Consider the following 20,750-nt stretch of genomic DNA (forward strand, 5'->3'; position numbering starts at 1 on the left):
AGTGTGTGTTATGTCTTTATCTGTGCAGGTTCCTGGCAATTTGCTGGATATTTGTAGCAGGCATTTGCACCAGATCCAGTTCAATCCTTGTACAATGCTGATAAAAGCTTTGACATGAAGGCCACCTTGTGGTGATACACGGAAACTGATTAAAACAATCTTAGCTATTTGCTGGAGTATAAATTGACAGATTTTTGGGTGTGATCTTTGGGTGTGATCTTTTTTGGGTTGAAACTTTGATTTTGTTAAGGATAGTTTTGAAGTTTTAGCACAGGCAAAGAGTGCAGATGGTACAGAAGATAGAAAACAATACATTCAATGGAGGATCCTCAAAATCTTAAGGACCTAAATACAAGGAGGATTGTGCCTATACACATGTGTAGCTCAACTTTAAAACTAATTCCTTATTCTGCTTACAGTATATTATTTTACATATCAACTTCTTCAGACACTTGATTTTTACCTCTGGATGACACCTTTCGTTATGTTTTCTAATTTTAGATGATCATTTTAACATGGCAAAATTGTAAATTATGAGGCAGAAAAATGCGGCATTTTGACAACTACACTTTTTGTATACTACAGTTTTGTGACTGCCACAAAAACTGGAGGGAGTTACAGGAATCACCAGGACTAAAAGAAGAGCTGTCATAAAATGGTTAGACAATAAAAACACTGGAGATCAACTGGGGCAAATATAGCATAATAAATTAGGCAAGAAGCTGAAGAACGGGGATTATGAAATCACATACCTGTTCATTAGAGTATAATAAGAAACTATGGTCTCCTCCACAGATGATTTTGGTCACTATATATTGTTTTGATTCTAATGAAGAAAAGAAAGACGGAACATGTTAGCTGGCCAGCGTTTGATAATATAGTGTTGATACATGCTCACAACGAACGATCGAACGAACAAAAAATTAAAATCTTATCTTCTGATATTTTCATTTAGATAAACATTATAGTGCTCATCTTCCAGCCTAAAAAAAAAAAGAGTTTCTTCTGACCTGCACCCACTAGATTACATTATCAGCAAACACTCTCACGTCACAAGCTGAATTCTGATCATTCCAACACAAGGAACTGCTGCGGATATAAGAACGGTTTCTTTTGTCTAGTAGCTATCCTCCTGGCTTTTATCGCAGGTTATTTTGCCAACAGTCTGCGCAATCCTTATTTATAAACCACCCACGTCAGAATTGCCACATCCACAGTGACAATAAAGTATTTGATACCCCAGCTGGCCACTAACAGGACTGTTCACTACTGTCTGAGTGAATCTTAGAGAAACCGTTTCACTGTGATGTTAGTCCATTATGTCAATCTACAGATTTCTGAGTAGTGGCTCTTAGTTTTGAGCTCTCTGATTTTGTCTATAAAGGATCTTTCAAAGAACGGTCAGCATACTGTATAAAGTCACAATTAAATTTTTCACCTTGTAATATAATCTTCCAAAATATCCATCTAATAAATAATAAATCACAAAAAAAAAACAACCCGTTGTTAACCGGAAACATGTCTCACCAAGAGGAAAAACCTGCCAAGTAGTAGCCAGGCATTTTAAAGAAGCCATTTTAATCACCATCACATGTAGACGAAGCAACAGGTCTTCTGCTTACCTGTTCTACGGAAATGTCCAGTCAGTAAAGTGGTCTTCACAGGAAAATGGCCTCTGGCATCCCCGAGTAATCCTGCGCCGAGCTGGCCATGGCTGTTACAACCAAACGCATACACCATACCAGAGGAAGGCACAAATGCCAACGTGTGGTGCCTGACAAAAGGAACATTTTAGAAACAAGATTTAAGGTGCATAGGAGACACAACCAACCTCTATTCAAAGAGTTACCGGTTTATTAGCTACACCTGTGAAATCGACTGTGATGCAATACAAATCAATCTGCAATAAATTACAACTGTGACTTTTTTAAAATAATAATTTATTCTTTTTGATGTGAACACAAATAAATGAATCGTATAATGTTCCGTTTTGTTGACACCGTGTCATTATTATTATTTTACTTTTTAATTAATATTTTTTGGGGATTATTAGAAAGCGATAGTGGACAGACGACAGGAAAAGAAGGAGTGAGAGATGCAACAAAGGTCCCTGGCCATTCGAAATGGGGACATTGTGGTTTATGGCTCGCATCTTAACCCTTGGAGCCACAGAGACGTTGTAATTTATTGCATTTTGCTGAGGGGTGTTTCAAATATTCTTTCCCCCTCGGGTAGTAAAATGGATTACTGTCAATACAATCCAATACAACACCAGTCCAATACAACACCATCACTTAATACAGCTTCAAAGGTTACCACTGGTAGCTCTCTGAAACACTCATAAAAGTTAAAGATTCACAGAGAGAGAATTTACGACTGGGTTGTTGTATTATGTTACATCAGATTGTAAAGATACACCAAATAAAATGGTTTAAAAAAACAAAAAAAACAACAACAACTCAGTGTTGGTTTAGAACAGACAGTACCTGCCGCAGGCGATCTGGGTCACTTCAGTACCCATGAGCTCCAGCACTCGTCTGGGTAAAATTTCATTATTGTTGGAGCCGTGACCCAGCTGACCCCACGAGCCATCTCCAAACGTAAACAAACCACCATCCTGCCGGGCAGACAACACAGTCTTTAATTTTTTTTTTAGTTGCTGATTGAGACAGAAATTTTAAGCACAGCTTTGCAGTTAGTAAAACTACAATACTGTTTTTTTCTCACAGACCATACTTGAAGTCACCGTGTCAGGTGGTGGATTAAGATTAGTTAGGGTTAGACAGAGGTATGTTTAGAATATGTGGAGCTCTTAACTGAAATACACTGGTAGGCGTTTATCAATATTCGTACCTTTGTGAGTGCTGCTGTATGTTCATCTCCGCAGCTGATGTAAACAACTTTTTGAGATCGCAAAAATTTGATGTGGCATGGGACGGCACGATCTGAGGACAAGAATGTAAACAGGCAAGCGAGGTCATGCTGTTCTACATCTCCGCTGGTTTGAAGTATTTACTTAAATGAGACGTAAGTCTTAGGGGAACATGGGAACTTCTGCATTTGTATCTAGCATCATAGTGGCAATCGAACAGTTAGTTTACTCTTCACTAGGTACTTTTTCATGCCAAGTAAGAAAATAAAAAATAACACCAAAGAGGGTGTGCACTAAATGCTTCTATACTTTTCTCTCTTCAAAAATTGACACTTCTAACCATTTGTAACCACCTTCAAAAGAAAAAAATCTACTTCTTGTTGTGTGTTAAAGCGGGTTAAACATTGAACAAGTATGGTATCATTGTTCCAAAGAGGCTTGTTTACAATTTCAGGTAATCGGACACCAATTTCTCCCTTTTCTTGTTTAATTCCATAGATGAACACATAGTACATATATGAAAACATACACACTTTTCCATCCAGTGCCAGAACAACAATGTCAGTCCTATGTGCTACGTTACATCTACAAATGTGCTGTAATATACATTAATACATCCTGCAATTTAGAAGCCCAATTAACTTGTCCAGCTTCATCCATCCAGCTAAATATTACCTTGTTTATCGTTGAGACCCAGCTGTCCCGCTCTGTTTTTGCCCCAGCCAAATACAGCTCCAGACAAGGAGAGTGCAAAGCTGTGGTCTCCCCCGGCGGTTATCTGCGCCAAAGGAATTCCTGCCAGAGACTTCAGGGGATGGGGGAACAGCTTGCTGGGCTCTCCTTTTCCCAGGCCGAGCTGACCGCTGGTGTTCTGGCCCCACGAAAACAGCTGGCCGTCTGAGAGGGAAAGGACACATAGAATCGACAACTATACATTTGCACCAATAACTGCCACAAAGTACAGGCTAATATACAACATTTGTTTGTTAACGTGGTGCTGTCTGGATGTGTGAGCCTCCACTCTCATCTCTTTTATGTGCAGAAACAGAAGGGCAGCCCAGATTTCTACCATAACCGTGGTAAGCACTAGACCTTTACTTAAGAATCAACCATCTCTAAGCTAAACATGGTCAACTTTATACCTAAACTTTAACCAGCTCAACATTTATATGAAAAAAATAACGACTTTAATCTTATCACAAAATTAAACCTTCTGCCCACATTTCCCATTAGTATCTCTGCATTACTATCAAGCAAAGGCAAGATACCAAAAATAATCTTAAAAAAATAACGCTGGTGGGATCCATAATTTCATGAAAAACCCTTTCTCAAGCTACAAACACAATGGCTGTTTCCCAGTTTACTATACAGTGCCAAATATTTACTTGCTGTCATTTTATTTCAGTGTCTGTATTCTCAGATAAATAAAATACTTAAAATAAAAGAGGCTTTGGTCTAAAAGACTAATTTCTTCTAATGTGTCTCTTTGAAGTGATTTTAAAAAAATCATTGAGAAAATTACAGTATCTCACACAAAAACTAAAAATCAAACATGTAAGGAACTGAAATAAAACACAATTTGATTTACCTAAGATTAATTTGAGAGGCTTTCTGATGCCAGGTGTCACCTTCAATCCATTTCAACTGGATGTGGATACAGTTTGGATATGGGTTGCATGGAGACAAGATTCTAGATCTGAACAGTGTTAGTGTGTTATGAAGAGATTGTGTCTTTCACACCTCTAGAAAGTGCGATGCAGTGCTGATTTCCACACATTACTTGGGAGATGCGGTGGTCACACAGTCTTTTGACCAACCTAGGCAGAACAGGAAAAACAATCGTTTATCGAGTAAAAAAATTTAACATTATAAGGATTTTTCAAATAAATTACTGAGACACGACAACGTGACTAATCAAAATTTCACTTTAGACTTTTAGCAAACTAAAAAAAGCAAGTCTGACTAGGCCACTCATTGCTCACTCTACAAAACTGTTAGTAAACACAAATTACAGTAAAACCCACGTTTTCCTCTTTTTATGAGTTGTGAAGACGCATCATTAAATCCTACCATGGAAACAAAGCTCAAATTCAGAAAATGTGCAAGTGCTGGGTTCCTAATTTTGTGACTTAAAATTGGTCAGTCACTATTTATGTGCAGCTGTCTAACTTATGTTGGACTAGTGTCAGAGAAGACTTAAAACTGGCCAAATATCTATACACTCTATAAACAATGTCATTAATAACACCAGAACACAGGTGTTATTAATAACATTAACAATGGCTTTTTTCCATTCAAATATCCCACTAAGCCATGACAGTGTGACAGTGAGCCAGCGTGCACAATACCAGGATCCTGGAGCTGAAGCAGCCAAGCAGAATTCAGTCAATATTCATTTATTACTTAGCGCTGAACTTTTCCTAATGTGAAATGTCAAAATGTCTTCAGTGAAAAGTTCTTATTCACTGCATCTGAGAAGTCACTATGATTATTCCTATAATTTCAGTTATAATTTCATGTAAACATATACATTCATAGCAATGTTATTTTGAATGCGTGGGCCCCTACATATTTAAACTCTGTTTTCGGTTTGGGTTGCTTGAGTACCCCTAATTATGTACAATGCTCCTGTCCCCTCCTTTTCAGAAGTCCTTTTATTGCAATGTTTTTCCTCTTGTCTACAGATAAAAGCTTCACTTCTCCTATGGTGCACTACACAGTCACCTTGGGATGCGAACAGCCACCTCTGCAGTCCCAAGGCCGAGCTGACCCCCTTCACCGGCTCCCCAGGCAAAAACTTGACCCTGCTCATTCACCGCCATAGAATGGGCCCGACCACTCGTCACCATTGTTATCTTCTGAGTATCCAGAGCTCCTATTAGCTCTGTGGAGAGGAGGGAGATACTGTCAGACTTTAGCAGAGGCAATTCAAGGAAGAAAAGAAATCAAAGTATGTACAGCTTTGATTTGGGAGTGAAGGTGTTTTCCTTTCACAAGAGACAATATGACCAATTTTCTTGACTGATTTTTCACTTTCAAGCTACCATCTACTTTAGCGAGCACTACCCTGACCCATGACTCTCATTCTAACTATAACATTTTGTTTATCCAAACTCAGCTACCTTTTGTTTTTGATTATCACTGCTGTGTTTCAGTTAGCAAACTCCAAACCTCCAAATGGAATTTAATTCAGTTTTAGGCTCTGTAGAAGCATAGCTCATTTATAATGGATCAAACCCATGCAAGGCATTTAAACGCAGGTATTCCATCTCATTAACAATCTTTTCGACAGAACCAAACTTATATGCTTAAAATTACCTAGAAAGAAAACAGACATGTTCTGTATGTAATAACGAAATAACACTTGAGATCCAGACGCTAGAAACGTATAATATGTTTATATATTGTATTATTATATAGTAGCTTCACCCACATGCCTATACAAAGTAACACGCATTACAAACTTCCACCCACATGATACCAAACTATCACTGTCTGCAATCACTTCACCAGCTATGAGGGTGCTACAAATCTCCTACAAATGCCTATGTGGTTAGTAATACAATCTAATGTTCCCAACAAGAAACAGCTTTGGGCAAAAATGTGTGTAAACTAAAATAAACAGAAATTTTCCACCAAGTCACAATATGGAAATAAACTGTGTCAGTTGTCTTTCAAATGCATTTCATGTTGCGTGTAATACAGCTAAATAAAATACATAAATTGGGAAATATATGATATCGCCACATTTTTGCTGAGCATCTTTGTCTACATACTGTAGGTGTTCAGTCATCCAGGTCCAGTGATATCTAGTGGTTGTGAAACTCATCAGCAACTTGACTTGCTAAGGACTGCAATAGACATTCCACTGCACATTTGGAACGCTTCCCCAGTTTTACACCAAGATGGGGTTATCTGGAATTTCAGTCGGTATGTTGGAACCACGTCACCATGAGGGTGTAACTCTATCAAAGCAAGTCCAGTTGCAGCAGCTACATAACAGCTATTTTAGTTTGTTATCTCTAGAAATTGAGCCATAACCATAATTCAATTACCACCAATACAAACAGCCTTTATAAAACAAATCATGTGACATTCACCCACATCTTCCGACATGTTTGGTGACTTTTTACACACACCTACTGAAAGCAGTGTGGCAGGGTGGTACAATTTACAATCTGTAATGATTAACCGAGGTTCAATTAGTCTGGTGTTCAAGATGAAATCTTACCTGGGTAAGTCCCTGGCTTGTCGTGGCCCAGCTGTCCACAGCTGTTAGAGCCACATGTGTACACACTACCATCATGCAGCAGGAATACTGAGTGTTGCCCTCCACAGGCGACCTCTTTCAATCCCCTGCCACTGAACACAGGACAGGCTCTTGGCTCAAACACGGGGTTCCTCTCCGAACCAATACCCAACTGTCCGTCCTTTGCATTCCCCCAACACAGCATGTTGGCGAGGGGCGAGGGGGATGAGCACCAATCTGAAGAGGCTGAGCGGCTGATGGCCAGAGGGAGGAAGACAATAATGTTCAGGCTTGAGAGGAGCTCCGCTTTCTCCTCTTCATGTAAATTCCAATCCTGGAAATGAGAAAAAACATTTTTCTTCATTAGTGACACATACTGATCACTGTGCTCCAAGTATGAACCCTGACGATGTTTTTAAGAATGAAGTAAGGATGGATTTAGAGGTGTGTGAGAATGATGTAAGTGCTGTGACAGAAAAACAGGCAGTGTGTTTAAATAAACCCTGTCAGTGTAATCCCAGTTTAAGCAGCTCTAAGCAGTCCCCCCTTAATGTCAATCCACTTGCAATACATGCATGTGACTAACGGAGTAGGCCAAGGGTAATAAACAGAAAAGAAATTTACAGAATGAGAAAAAAAAACAAAAAAAAAACCATATTAATCACGAGACAGAAAGTCGAGAAGAGGTGAAAGCAGCATGGAACCGGCTGAAAGGGACCAGGTCCAGGATTACCAAATAAATTCATACCGAGGACAGCCACGGCTACACTGTAGACATCTAACCCACGTTTGAAAAGTTGTTTGCTTTCTGTCTCCACTATGGATAACATTCTTCAACTGCCAGTTTATTAGGTACACCTAGCTAAAACTAATGCAGTCTGACAACACAGCCCTAGAATAAATCCTACCTTCATGAAGGTTACAATTAGAACTGAAACATGTAGTTGATTATTCGATTAGTCAATTAACAGTAAATTCATTGGTGAACATTTTCATATTGGTTTTTGCTGAAAGAATTTGAACTCAATTAAGGTATACTACAAATTTCAAACACCTCTCAGTATTCTGGTGTTGTATTAGTCCTTTTCCTTGTTTTGTTCTTGCTATTTGATTGAAATTTTCACTTTTCACTTCCTCTATCATTATCTTATGTATGCCCTTTATAAAGCCCTTTGAAACCCCTGATTTTGGTAAGTGCTATAAAGAAACCTTATTATTAGTAGCAGTAGAATAATGCAATGCAATCAACAGCAGAACAAACTACAGCCTCTAAAAAAATGAAGTTGAATCAACACTCCTAAAGTCCCTCTACAGTTTTGATAAAAACTGAACGTTATAACTTTCATGAAGAATGGTAGACTGTTGTATTAGACTGCATTAGTTTTAGCTCAGTGTACAGTTGTATGCAAAAGCTTGGCCAACCCTGGGGAAATTACATATTGTGTTAATTTTTGAAGTGAAAAGAAGTAAATACAAACCCTGCAGCAAAAAACCATTAAACAAATTAGCCTTTATTCAAACATACGTATATACAACTTCAGTTAAAGTTAATATAATTGTGCCTGCTAAACTGACAACTCGGTGTATACTGAGAGATTGGAAGAAAATATTGAAAATAAACTTAGAACACAGTAAGCACATACTTCATAACTACTGAATAAATCATGAATAACTATTATAGCGCTTATTAGCCTGCTATAACACTGCTGTACCATTTTCTGATAAGGTGTCATATATAAAGAGTTTATAATCTGTAATGCTTTGGCAACATTTTTGATAATTGATTCATCTTTATTGTTTTACCAAAAATGCAAAAAAAAAAAAAAAAAAATCACTGCTAGCAGCTTCTCAAATGTAAATATTTGGTAGTTTCTCAAACTCAACATATTTGTATATTTGAATGAATATATTAACTTGGTCAGTTTTTACACGTTATACTTTGTTCACATTATATAAACTGAACAATCAATCGATTGTTAAAGAAAATAATTGTCAGATGTATTGATAACGGAAATAATTGTTAGCTCCATCCTGGCAATTTTCTTGTAAATTACTTGAAACAGAGAAAAAAGGGAAGTCATTTGATAAAAACACAAATGAAATATATAACTAAAACAATGAGGGTCTTTAAGAGCTACTTTGAAAGACAAGACCAATGTCATGTTGGAGGACGATTTTCCACAACCTGGCAACCCAAAAGTTGTTATAATTAATTGCTAAATCTGATCTATAAAGCATTAGTAAATGGTTTATTACAGCAAACAGTGCCTTATCAGAAAGTGGTACCAACATTGCAATCAGAATTAGAGTAGCTGAGTCTATGTGTGAAGTGTGAATGGTCCAGATATATTATCTGTAACGACGTGTATTTAACGCTACGTTAGCCTGCTGTTGGGGACAAGTGAAGGGGAGTGGCTTGGATCTGCGTCGTGTGGTTAGACGTGATAAACGTAGTCCAAACTAAACATTTCCACTGACATTATCCGCTTAAAATGTTTAGTAACGGAACTATAACAGACGGATGAACGACCCTGACAAGCCATAACAGTTAATAGTTAGCTAACTAAGCTTAGCAAGCTATACCAACGCTGACTGTCAGTCTTACGGCAAAAAAAAAACAAAACAGGAAATTGCTTCTTAACCGATGTCTACATTGTGAGTAAAACGGCCATGTAAAATATCGGGCTTGTTAAAATTTCAAAAAAATAAAAGGATGTTGTTTACCGGGACAGATGCATCCTGAAATTGGACGTCTGGTTTTCGATACTGCTGAGAAATCCAAAGCGGAAGTTCCACCGCTGCTACGTCACTGAACTTACATGCAGCAGGGAAGTGATTGGTCCGTTTTTGTCCCGGTCTGTCTTGTTGACAGGTCCGTCTGAAGCTCTCACACATGGGGACCCCAGACCCCCAAGGGCTCCAAAAGCCCCACGGTCACTCCATATAATTTAGGTCTACGTAACCAAAAAACCAATTGGTAACTGACACCACTAGAAGCACAATATGGCCTCTGGACTCGCCATTTGGGATACGTTATGGAGCACACGACCTGGTCACCTGAAGATGCTGGTGGGTAAATCCTAGGTTAAACCCATTGACTATTTATTTTATTTATCTATTTATTTTAATTATTTTATGTTTTTAGCCTAATTGGGGTTGGGGTTGGGGAAAATGTCAGAAATTTTATTTTATTGTCTGACCAATAGTCAAAAAAACAAATATGTACAGTTTACGATCATAGAATTCTGAGAAACTAGAAAATATACACATTTGAGAATCTGCAAGCAGTGATTTTTTTTTTTTTTTGGCCTAAAAAATAGACTTAAATAATGAATTGATTATTGGAAATGTTGCCTATTAAGTATCTGTCAATTGAATAATCAACTATTTCGACCCGATCGATATATACGGGTAAACAAATAACACAGTACTTCAGCTACCGCTGGTTACGGCAACATCACTGCCTTTCTAATTGGCTGCGGGGTCATAAAGTTACCGATTAACGACTGGTGCAAACAGCTGTCATTAAGCGTTTCGTCGACCAATCACATGCACGGTACGTGGGGCGTCGAGGAGGCGTAGACGTTTCTAGCATGCTGATTGGCGCGGTTACATCACAGGCCTTGTTTGATAACATTGCACATCCAACACACTGAAAACAGAGGGAGGTGGCGGTGGTGGTGGTGGTTTTCATTCAGTTATTAGCGAGTTATTTTCAAGAAATCGGCAGAGGATTAAAGCATACGAATACAATTAAAAAGTCCAAGGTGTGTTTTTTAGACAACATATCACTGTAAGGTAAAGGGGATTATCTCGGTAATGTTGGACAAACCGCGAATTTCTAGCTAATGCTAGCCACCTAGGTCGCTAATCAGCTAAAGATTGCTATCGTTACGTAGCTAGCTAGCTAGTAAACGCTAAAGCTGCCAAAACTAACTGGAACGTTTATCCAGTTACCTTTTTAAAAACTGCAATAAATACATATAATTTAGGATAATTGAAGTATTCTATATGTAAAGCGGGCACGGCCCATGAGTTTATATCGAGACACTGGTATATCGTCAGCGCAAGATGCTAGCTTTATGAGTTGCAGCTAGAGTTGCATCATTCGTGTGACATTAACTTAGATCTTGACGTTACCTAATACAGTGTATCTTAATGCATCGCTACTGCTACATTCTGTGAATCTTGTCGGATATAAAAGATTGTAGACTGATTGTAGTTATATGCAGGTGCGTTATTGACAATTCCCGATGCTCTTAAAATCTCATGATGTATTCATCAGCAGTGATTGCAAACACAGGAGTATAAGAGGATTAAACAGTTTAGTTACGATCAGTTAACATACTAAATGCTTTTTTTTTCATTTTTCAGACAAACTTCTTAGCTATATACATATAACAAGCTTTAATTTACATGGAATGAATTAAGCCTCGTCACAGGCTGCATCTAACTTATTAATTTTATTTTTGATTAATCTGCTGATTAAGGGAAATGTATTCAAATGCTTGTTTTTTGCACCAGTTTAAAACCCGGAAATAATCAGTTTGTTATTATATATGACAAAGAGAAGCGTCAATTCCTAATAACAGAAAGGCTGGAACCAGTAAATATTTGGCGTTTTTTGCATTTTACATCTAATTGATTATTGAAACATTTACTGACTAATTTTCTGTCAGTTAAAAGTTCCAGCTCTATGCGAGACTCATCATACAGTACTGTGCAATAATTTGTTGGCTCCTCAAATCCTTTGACTTAATCACTGTTTTAAGCACCTTTTTGTTTAAAAAAAAAAAAAAAAGAAAGTGAAGGGATTGCATCAGCTTAACCTGTTTCTGTCTTCTTTGAGTTAACAAGAGTCCAAAGCGTTTGTGTAATGATTAGTTTGAAGAGACCCCTTTCCCAAATAAGAGGGTTGGTGGCAGCAGCTACAACATTTTAGACATCAGGGTACTGTTGGTCCCACCTGAATAAGAAAGATTTTTGTTATGTTCATTAAAATGCTGCTTTCTAACTAAACGATTTTTCTTCCATGTTGGGACTTCCCTCTTCCTCTGCATCCGTTGCTTCTCCAGTGTTCGTGCTGTCAGGGTGATGTCAGCAGCCTGTCTCGCGCGCCTGGCAAGGTGCAGTGGTCCTTATGTGGGTCGCACTGGTCTTTTTCAGACGACTCTAGTCCAACTCCCGTTGCAGCAGGACAGCCACCTCCAGTTCACAGTCTTTCAGAGACAACTTTACACCCCTTCAGAACCGCGACACAGCAACACACGCTTTGATGCAGACAGCAGTGGCCAGCCAACCACTTGGGATTCATTTGGCATCTGGGACAATCGTATTGATGAGCCCATCCTGCTGCCTCCCAGCATTCGCTATGGCAAGCCCATTCCTAAAGTCAGCTTATCAAAGGTGGGCTGTGCCTCGCTCATTGGTCAACGCAAGGAGAATGAAGACCGCTTCCAGGTCTCGCAAATGACTGACAGCATCCTCTACTTTGCTGTTTTTGATGGGCATGGTGGACCAGAAGCAGCTGACTTTTGTGAAAAATACATGGAGAAATTCATCAAGTAAGGAAGTCATTAAATATGCTATTATCACATATCTATATCAGTCATTGTTACAGGAAATTAGTTGACTGATTAACGATTTGAATCTGAAAACAAAAAAAGTCATACCTTTTGTAGCCGATATCAGTGTAGTCATTTGATTGTTGTTTCAGGGACCTTGTGGCGGAGGAGTCCAATCTGGAAATAGTTTTAACAAAAGCCTTCCTTGAAGTAGACAAAGCTCTTGCAAAGCACTTACGCTTCTCTCCAAATGGTAGGTTCTTTCATGTTACATGTACATGGACATTCTGTGTATATATACTGTATATACACATTTGTAAATATATGTAATGACACTTTTTTCTTCTCTCTTGAAAACCTAACTTACTTATTCTACATAGGCTTTGAAGCCTTGGATTTCTCAACTGACATGACCCGAGCACTTTTGGTTAGAGGTCTGTCATTTAACCCAAAGTTACTTAATAACTGATGAACAATAAACCAGGTACAAGTAGAGCAAACACTAGCGCTTGACTGCTTCCAGTACTGCATCTACACACACACACACACACATACACATACAGAAAGGCGACAAATTAAAGGAAAGGAAATGTGTCAATAAACATAACAAATGTGGATCCTTCCATAAAAGGCACGAGGGGTCACTGAATGGTTTTTAATTAGTATGAAAATGATATGAATCACATTCTGTGGTCTTTATAGTCGCCAGATATCTGAGTCTATACCAACCATACACCTCACAAAGACAACGTTGTGTTTTCCTTTAATTGTCACCCATCTGTTGATATTTTATCAATCTGTAAAGTATATTGTTTAGCACAGGCACTTAAATTGAAATTAGGGGTAATTTGTAGGGCTGTAGTCTCCCGGTTGACTGGTCGATTGGTTGGTCAGCCCCAAAAATCCATTTGTTTGGAGTCGTCCGTAAACTAATAAACACCAAGTCAAAGAAGTTGTTGGTGTGGCTGCATTTTGTTAAAACAGATGACCAAAAAGTCGAGTGTAAACTTTGCAGACAGCAGTTTGTATATCACAGCTCAACAACCAACATGGTACATCATCTAAAAACGGTAGGCTAACTTGTCTGCGTTAGGATGCTCCGTCAACTTTTGTGTTAAACCCTTGCGGCTTGGAGCGTATATTACTCAATAGTTCTTGTGTTGGGATCGCCAGTTGATATAGTTCTACTTTCGGAAATAATATGAATATTGGAAGGTGCACGTTGCTCAGCTCGGAGTCTATTGTTATCATTTAAGTATAAAATAATTAGTTAAAAATGTTAAATAATCTGCAAATACTTGCTTTTTTATTTTTTATTTATAATTCATTCACAGTAGTGTCCGATTTAGTTAATCTATAGATAACGTGCAGATTTTTTTTTCCCTATGACCAATCAATTGGTTGAAGAGTAGGTACAATTTCATTCGACCAAGATTTTCTTTGGTTGACTACAGCCCTAATAATTTGAGTATCCCTCAAACAAATGAATGCAAAACATTTCTCTTAGTAAATCATGTGGTCAACATGTTTGCCGTAGTCATGTAGAAACTAGTTAGTTAGCTTGACTTTTCTCAAACGGCATTATGTCAGATTAAGGTTATCTAATGATATAAAAGCTCGTATACCTGTTATGTGGCCATACAGCGGCCACGCTGTGTGAAATGTCCCAATATGCCTGTGTGTGTGTGTGTGCATGTTATCTACGGCAGCTGCTGACCCAGCTAAGAGCTGGAGGCCCTTGGCACCAATGTGGATGACGAGAGGCTAGATATTGAAGGAGAATCCAGCGGGTCCTAAATCCTGGACTACTGGAAGGTTCCCTATCTTTCTCTCACTTCTCTTTCTCTCTCTCTCTCTCTCTTTCTCTCTCTCTCTCTCTGTCTCTCTCTCTCTCCATTTTCTTCTCTCAAAAAGTGTATGCAAAGCTTCTTGTGAGACAGTGCTTCAGTTTGACAAGTTGTATGAGATGTTTGTTGTCAGTGACAGGTCTAGTCCATTAAATGCCGCATGTTTTAATATGCAGATTTTGCTAAAAAAAAACCAAAACACATGTGTTAAAGTCTCCAGTAAGCAGTAATCTCGTTTATTTCTTTGGAGAGCGAGTAAGGTCTAATGCAGGCCTACAAACGTCAGCACATAAATCCACTTAATGACATTCGATGCTGTTTTCTCCAATTTGTCGTCCCTTAAGGATATAAAGGTTAGTGTTTGTGTAGTAGTACACTCAGTGGCCCCTTTAGTTACACTGCTGCAATCTAATGCAATCCAATATGATTGTTCTTTCCTAAAGTCTACTTTTTTGATGCCTGTAATGTTTAGTTTTTGTTGACACTGTCAGAGAGGTGTTAATTGAATTGCTGTATATGTTGTTTTTTATTTCCATTCATGTCGTAGTTAGTGATGTGTTGTACTGGCCTACATTATATTCAGTGGTGTTTCTAATAGTCTGCCCCACTAGTTTATGTAAATAAAGAGGACAAAAAAATAGAAACACCCCTCATTATAATGTAGTTCAGTACAACATAACCTTTAACTATGACCTCAGTAACAAACAAACAATTGAATTCACATATTTCTAACAATGTCAACAAAAACTGAAAATTATAAAGTTTGTAAAGGTAGAATTTATGGCAGAGCTTTTGTATTGAATTGCAATAGATTGTACAGGTGTACTTAATAAAGTGGCCATTGAGTGTATAACCACTGCTCAGACTGTCTTAGCAACTCATAAGGATGGCTTTAAGCATATTGCTGAGTTCATTGTTGTAATAACTTCATACGGTTTACCTAGATTAAAAAGAATCGTTACAAATCACCAGTACCAAGTACCAAATTACTAAATTTGATATCCTTTTCATTTATGGCAGATTAGTGATCAATTTTTCATGCAAAACATAGAATAAAACAAAGCATGCTTCTCAGTAATTATTAGGAAAGTAGTTTGCTTTTTTTAAAATGAGTTCATGTGTTGTCAAGCCCAATACTGGACACACATAAATGCTGTTAACATTTAACATTGTTAACATTTTTAGGTTCAGCCTTAGATTTAACTCTGCCGTAAAATTTGCGCTGGACCTCAACTCTGTGCTGAAACAGTTCGACCTGCATGTGTGACTGCCTCCTCTGTTGTTTACTGTGTAATCTCTATTTTGCTATAAGTCCACCATATGACTTCCCACCCATGTCTTCATGTTTTAGTGTGTGGATGTAAAAGTGTGAGATACACCATGTGGTTGCTGTGGACAGTGTGACTTTTTGTGTGGACCTTTTGTGGGTCGTTCCACCTCTGATGTTTCCCTTTATGTCTCTGTAGTACCCGGGATGAACGCAGGAACCACCGCCACTGTGGCCCTGCTGAGGGACAGCATTGAGTTGGTGGTGGGCAGTGTGGGTGACAGCCGCGCCATGCTGTGCCGCAAGGGCAAGGTCCTTAAACTGACTGTCGACCACACTCCTGAGAGGAAGGACGAGAAAGAGAGGTACATAGGTGTTGTCAGTAATGCCACGTTTGTTGGTTAAGACAGTGTGTCACCAGGAGACAGGCATATGAAATATAATGGTTCCTGAAGAGAGAAAAAGTCCACAAAATTAGGGTAAGATTTGATGTTTTCAGTCAGGGCTGCATTTTCAGGGTTGTTGTGCTTGATAGGACAATTTACACCTTTATCTTATTAGTGCAGGGATTTTGGTGACCTTACATAATTCCCAGAATAACTTTACCCAATTTCAACACTTTTGCGAATGTGCGGGACCCCTAAGAAACAATTAGTTAGCTAGTTGTTACTTTTTCACAAGTGACCAAACCTGTAACCCTTGCATTTACGACTTTGTGCTGAACTGTCCATTTAGAGGATCACATTGGAAATTAATATTTAAGCTTTAATTTGTTTATAATCATTATTAATTGTTTAAATGTATGTGTTGTACTGTAAAGTAAGCTCACTCACTAAATTGTTAATGCCTGGTTTTTGGTGCCAGGAGACGTGTTTTACTATAGATTAAAAGAACTAATGTTGCAGTTTATTGAAGCAAGGGAAGGCAAAAAAATTATTTTCTAACATTTAATTGCTTGCCAGGATTGCAGACTTTTTCAGTTTTATGCTCCACTATAGTTTTTATTTTTGATGGGTTGCTGTCAACTAACCACAGTAGAGTGACTCAGTTTGTTTGTTTGTTTGTTTGTTTGTTTGTTTTTTTCACAAATCAGGTATTATTTTTCTGTAGCCTGAGAATCCATCAGTCATACAGGTTCAAAACAAATTTAAAAGTTATGTTACAAGAACTGATGTAGCTTTATTACCAGAAATGATCCTGAGAAAGATATTGTTACCATTGTAAACTATATTGTGTTCATCATTGTTATTATTGTAGCAATTCACTGATTTCCTCTTCCCCTCTGTACCGGCCTCAAGGATTAAAAGGAGTGGGGGTTTTATTACCTGGAATAGTCTGGGACAGCCAAACGTCAACGGCAGGTTGGCGATGACACGCAGCATTGGAGACTTTGACCTGAAGAACATGGGCGTCATTGCCGAGCCTGAGACCAAGAGAATATTGGTAAGCTTACAAAAAGTGGAGTTTGTCTAGGCTACTGATAAATATCGTTTAGTGTTTTCAGGCGGATTTATACAGGAATTATAACCTGAATAATTTGTGCCAGCATATAAGAGGTGGTACAATGACAAATTCATCTTAATGTTAATAATGTATGTACAAAAGCATAATGACAACACAGGCTTGTAATAGATTTAACAGACACTCTGGCCTTCATCCTCTAATTTTTAGATATTAGCCAGTACATATTTGTTGACCCGTATCTTTAATGCTTACACTGCTCATCTGTATCTCTTGACATTTCTGTGCATGTTTTACATACATGTTGAATGTGATCAAGTGAACAGTTTACAATGAAAATTGCACATCTGGATGCATTTTTGTATAAATGGTCTCCTCTCTGTCAACATGTTAATCTGAATAACCATTAATGCACATTTTCACATCTCCCTCAATCTGTAAATACGTCCACAAAGACCATTGTATCATTACGTATCAGGTGTTTTCCCACACCTGCTTTTGCAGTGACCCAGTTTCCCGTCTAAAGCTTTGTCTACTTCCTTATAAAGTCCCCTTATAAACTACAGCAATAACTCAGTGGTACTTGGTGAAAAGTAGTTTTAAAATGTTAGAAACATCGTTAAATATTGCTTGCCCTTTCTTTCTCACTTCAGTTGCACCACGCCCACGACACGTTCCTGGCGCTGACCACAGACGGCATTAACTTCATTATGAACAGCCAGGAGATCTGCAATGTCATCAACCAGTGCCACGACCCCAAAGAGGCATCTCAGAGAATATCTGACCAGGTACTTGGCTTTTAATTGGCCTATAGTGGAAGCCTACACCTTTATATGAAGTAGGAGAGGTTTGTGATTTAAATAGCTGTGGGTTTATGCTTTCACAATCAGGAGGTGGTTTATTGACAGGCATTTTTGTGTTGGGGCAAGCATTCATTTATGTAAATGAATGCTTACCTATTCTGCTAGAGAGACAAATCAAAATGCTTCCAAAAATGAGCCTTTAGTCACACTCATATGGAGAGATTAACCTTTAAAATGCTTCATCTGTATCTCATGTTTGCCCTACAGCAAAGCAGTATTGTGTACAAGCACTCGCAGGCTTTACCTCTGCTCTCCAGCTGATGAATATACCTCACGTATTTCCGTGATTTTGTTCCTCGAAGGATGAGGCTAACGTATCAGAAATAATTTCTCACATTCAGTAAATCCCACAAAAAGACCAAAACCAACAATTAATCGATCCTGCTAATATTCCCACAAGTGCATTCCTCTTTGACGGCGACATGTTCCGTTGTTGAAATGAACATGGCCAATGTGGTGGGTTGTTTTTACTTCTCTCTTCCGCAGTGCAATCCCACATACACAGTCCTGCTGCCACCGAATCTGCGGCGCAAAATAGTCCCCATCAAATGTACCATTTACATTTGAGTGATGTTTGCTTAAAAACTGCACTGCCAGGCTTGGGAAATTATTAAGCCTTTTAAAAAAAAAAAAACTAATGAAGCTATATATTGGTGACCTGTTTTTAAAGATTTACGTCTTCAGTAGGAATCAATGAACTTGTGGCCGAGTGTCACAGACTCGGTGGGGAAGACACCATCTGTTGACAGGTGGACTAAAGCCTTTTGACTTTTGTCCTTTCATTGGGATATGTTGGCAAAGATTTTTTTTTTTTTTTAATTCCTTAACTTTTGTACTGTGTATTGGATGTTTTAGAATGTGTTTATTGCAAGGCGAAACAAAAAAAAAGTATTCACAAGACCAGTGCAGCCTGACTTAAATGGAAGTAAGCCATCCTAAATATAGAAAAACATCTAAGCAGTGATCTATGCTCATGGTCCTGAAGCATTAGGTCATCCTAAGTCTAAGAACAGAGCTCAGCTTGCAAACAGCCAGTAGGCAGGCCATTATACATATGTTAATGTTTTTGAATTATCATGCTTTTCTTCTCTCTCAGGCTCTTCACTATGGCTCAGAGGACAACAGCACAATTATCGTGGTGCCCTTTGGTGCTTGGGGGAAGCACAAGAGTTCGGACACAAGTTTCTCCTTCAGCAGAAGTTTTGTGTCCAGTGGTCGCTGGGCGTAGTCGGCGGGATGTCAGATCCACCGGTGTGGTCTGCGGACCTAATTAATGTGTGCAATACAATCGGGTGCCCTTGAGGAAACGTAAAGAGTGAGGTTTGCCCAAACAATTATACCTAAGGGTTACAACATGGTATTTAGAGTAGCATGATACTCTGTGAAGTAAAAGGTGTTGAATCCATGATGTGCACTAAATTAAAAACATCCTCTTTATACAAGGTTTTATCTACTAGCAAGCCAATGACCTTATAGGTGCTAAAAGTTGAGAGGTGTTTGAATGGCAGACAGGAATTCATGATGAAAAGGTTTGGCTTAGCAATTATGTAGCCTGCTCTACATTAGCCAAGATATTGCGACTAGCATTCCTGACTGTTTACCATTCAGATACATTTTCATCTATTAAGCTGTTCATAATGTCCAAGTTTGCACTTTCTTTGTTTTCAAGGTTAACTTAACTTGGATAAGTTGCATCTTCGAGACAATAGTGCATTTTGATTTTACCAGTTGTTTTAAGTCTACAGTCTCTACTTCTGGACCACTTCTCAATGTTAATGTTAGGTTTACATGCATAGAAGAGAGTGGGGAAATATTCTAATTGGACTGCATTACTTTTTTCGGTTAATTGGAATTCACCGAACCCTTGTGTGAGAATATAAAATGTACTTAAATCTACATACACGTAAAACCTCACAACTTCTGGAGCAACTGGAATATAATTATCATTAGCAAAATAAGTCAGAAAAAGGTCTTTGATGACAATGTCGATTGTGGAGGTCTTATGGCTTAAAGCATCTAAATTAGATATATACAGAAATATTTACAGTTCGGCTTTGAGAATGCTTTTGTCCTGGTAATTTTAATACAGCTATTGCTCTTCTAGACGTACCTCCATTTCTAAGCACTTCCCCACAAACAAGGTTCTACACGCATTGTTTTCTTTGTACTAATAATACTTGGGCCCACTAAAGCACCTCTGGAAAAACACCAATGCCAGTTTCCACAATCGTGGGGCCTCGGGAGAAAACAAACAAAGCCCTGAATGTTCAGTGATGTGGTGCGTTAGTGGGCTGTGTGAATGGAGCTGCTAAATGCTGTTTGTATGAATAGCATTTCAGTGGCTGAAGCTGACATATATATATATATATATATATATATATATAATATATATATATATATATATATATATATATATATATATATATATATATATATAATATAAATTTTAAAAGATATTCATGTTTCTCACAATTTAAATATTGACACTAAGCTCAAGCTTGTAGTGTTAATATCTGTACAAATTAGAAACAGGTCTTGTTAGGTCACTATGAAGTGTTCAGGGTACAGAAATGTATAGTTTATGTTTTGTAAATAATTCTATTTATGTATATCTGGGAAACTGATAG

General features: G+C 38.1%; 2 protein-coding genes across 2 annotated transcripts in view; one reads left to right on the forward strand and one right to left on the reverse strand.

Moving 5' to 3' along the window:
• Positions 1 to 9,927, reverse strand: part of herc3 (HECT and RLD domain containing E3 ubiquitin protein ligase 3) — a 28,605-nt gene extending 18,678 nt beyond the window's left edge. Inside the window, exons 1-9 of the mRNA XM_040145628.1 lie at positions 9,846 to 9,927; positions 7,104 to 7,455; positions 5,597 to 5,756; positions 4,613 to 4,689; positions 3,548 to 3,769; positions 2,854 to 2,945; positions 2,487 to 2,617; positions 1,623 to 1,774; positions 753 to 826 (exon numbers count right to left, since the gene is read on the reverse strand). Of these exons, the coding sequence (XP_040001562.1) occupies positions 753 to 826; positions 1,623 to 1,774; positions 2,487 to 2,617; positions 2,854 to 2,945; positions 3,548 to 3,769; positions 4,613 to 4,689; positions 5,597 to 5,756; positions 7,104 to 7,326 (1,131 nt within the window). The 5' untranslated portion in view covers positions 7,327 to 7,455; positions 9,846 to 9,927. The remainder of the gene's footprint in view (positions 1 to 752; positions 827 to 1,622; positions 1,775 to 2,486; positions 2,618 to 2,853; positions 2,946 to 3,547; positions 3,770 to 4,612; positions 4,690 to 5,596; positions 5,757 to 7,103; positions 7,456 to 9,845) is intronic.
• Positions 9,928 to 10,785: 858 nt separating this feature from the next.
• ppm1kb (protein phosphatase, Mg2+/Mn2+ dependent 1Kb) lies at positions 10,786 to 20,496 on the forward strand. The gene is made up of 7 exons (XM_040146985.1): positions 10,786 to 10,888; positions 12,197 to 12,685; positions 12,838 to 12,938; positions 15,999 to 16,164; positions 17,098 to 17,242; positions 17,914 to 18,048; positions 19,220 to 20,496. The coding sequence occupies exons 2-7, from the start codon at positions 12,216 to 12,218 to the stop codon at positions 19,349 to 19,351; spliced, it is 1,149 nt and encodes a 382-aa protein (XP_040002919.1). The 5' UTR covers positions 10,786 to 10,888; positions 12,197 to 12,215; the 3' UTR covers positions 19,352 to 20,496.
• Positions 20,497 to 20,750: the final 254 nt, after the last annotated feature.

Source organism: Xiphias gladius, chromosome 15, assembly GCF_016859285.1.
Source record: "Xiphias gladius isolate SHS-SW01 ecotype Sanya breed wild chromosome 15, ASM1685928v1, whole genome shotgun sequence".
Classification (NCBI taxonomy): Eukaryota; Metazoa; Chordata; class Actinopteri; order Istiophoriformes; family Xiphiidae; genus Xiphias; species Xiphias gladius.

Excerpts from the sequence above, each read along its gene's own strand:
- ppm1kb (XM_040146985.1), top strand. The coding sequence starts at position 12,216 with ATGTCAGCAGCCTGTCTCGCGCGCCTGGCAAGGTGCAGTGGTCCTTAT. Across the intron at positions 16,165-17,097 it reads AGGAAGGACGAGAAAGAGAG|GATTAAAAGGAGTGGGGGTT; the intron begins GTACATAGGTGT and ends ACCGGCCTCAAG. Across the intron at positions 18,049-19,219 it reads CTCAGAGAATATCTGACCAG|GCTCTTCACTATGGCTCAGA; the intron begins GTACTTGGCTTT and ends CTTCTCTCTCAG.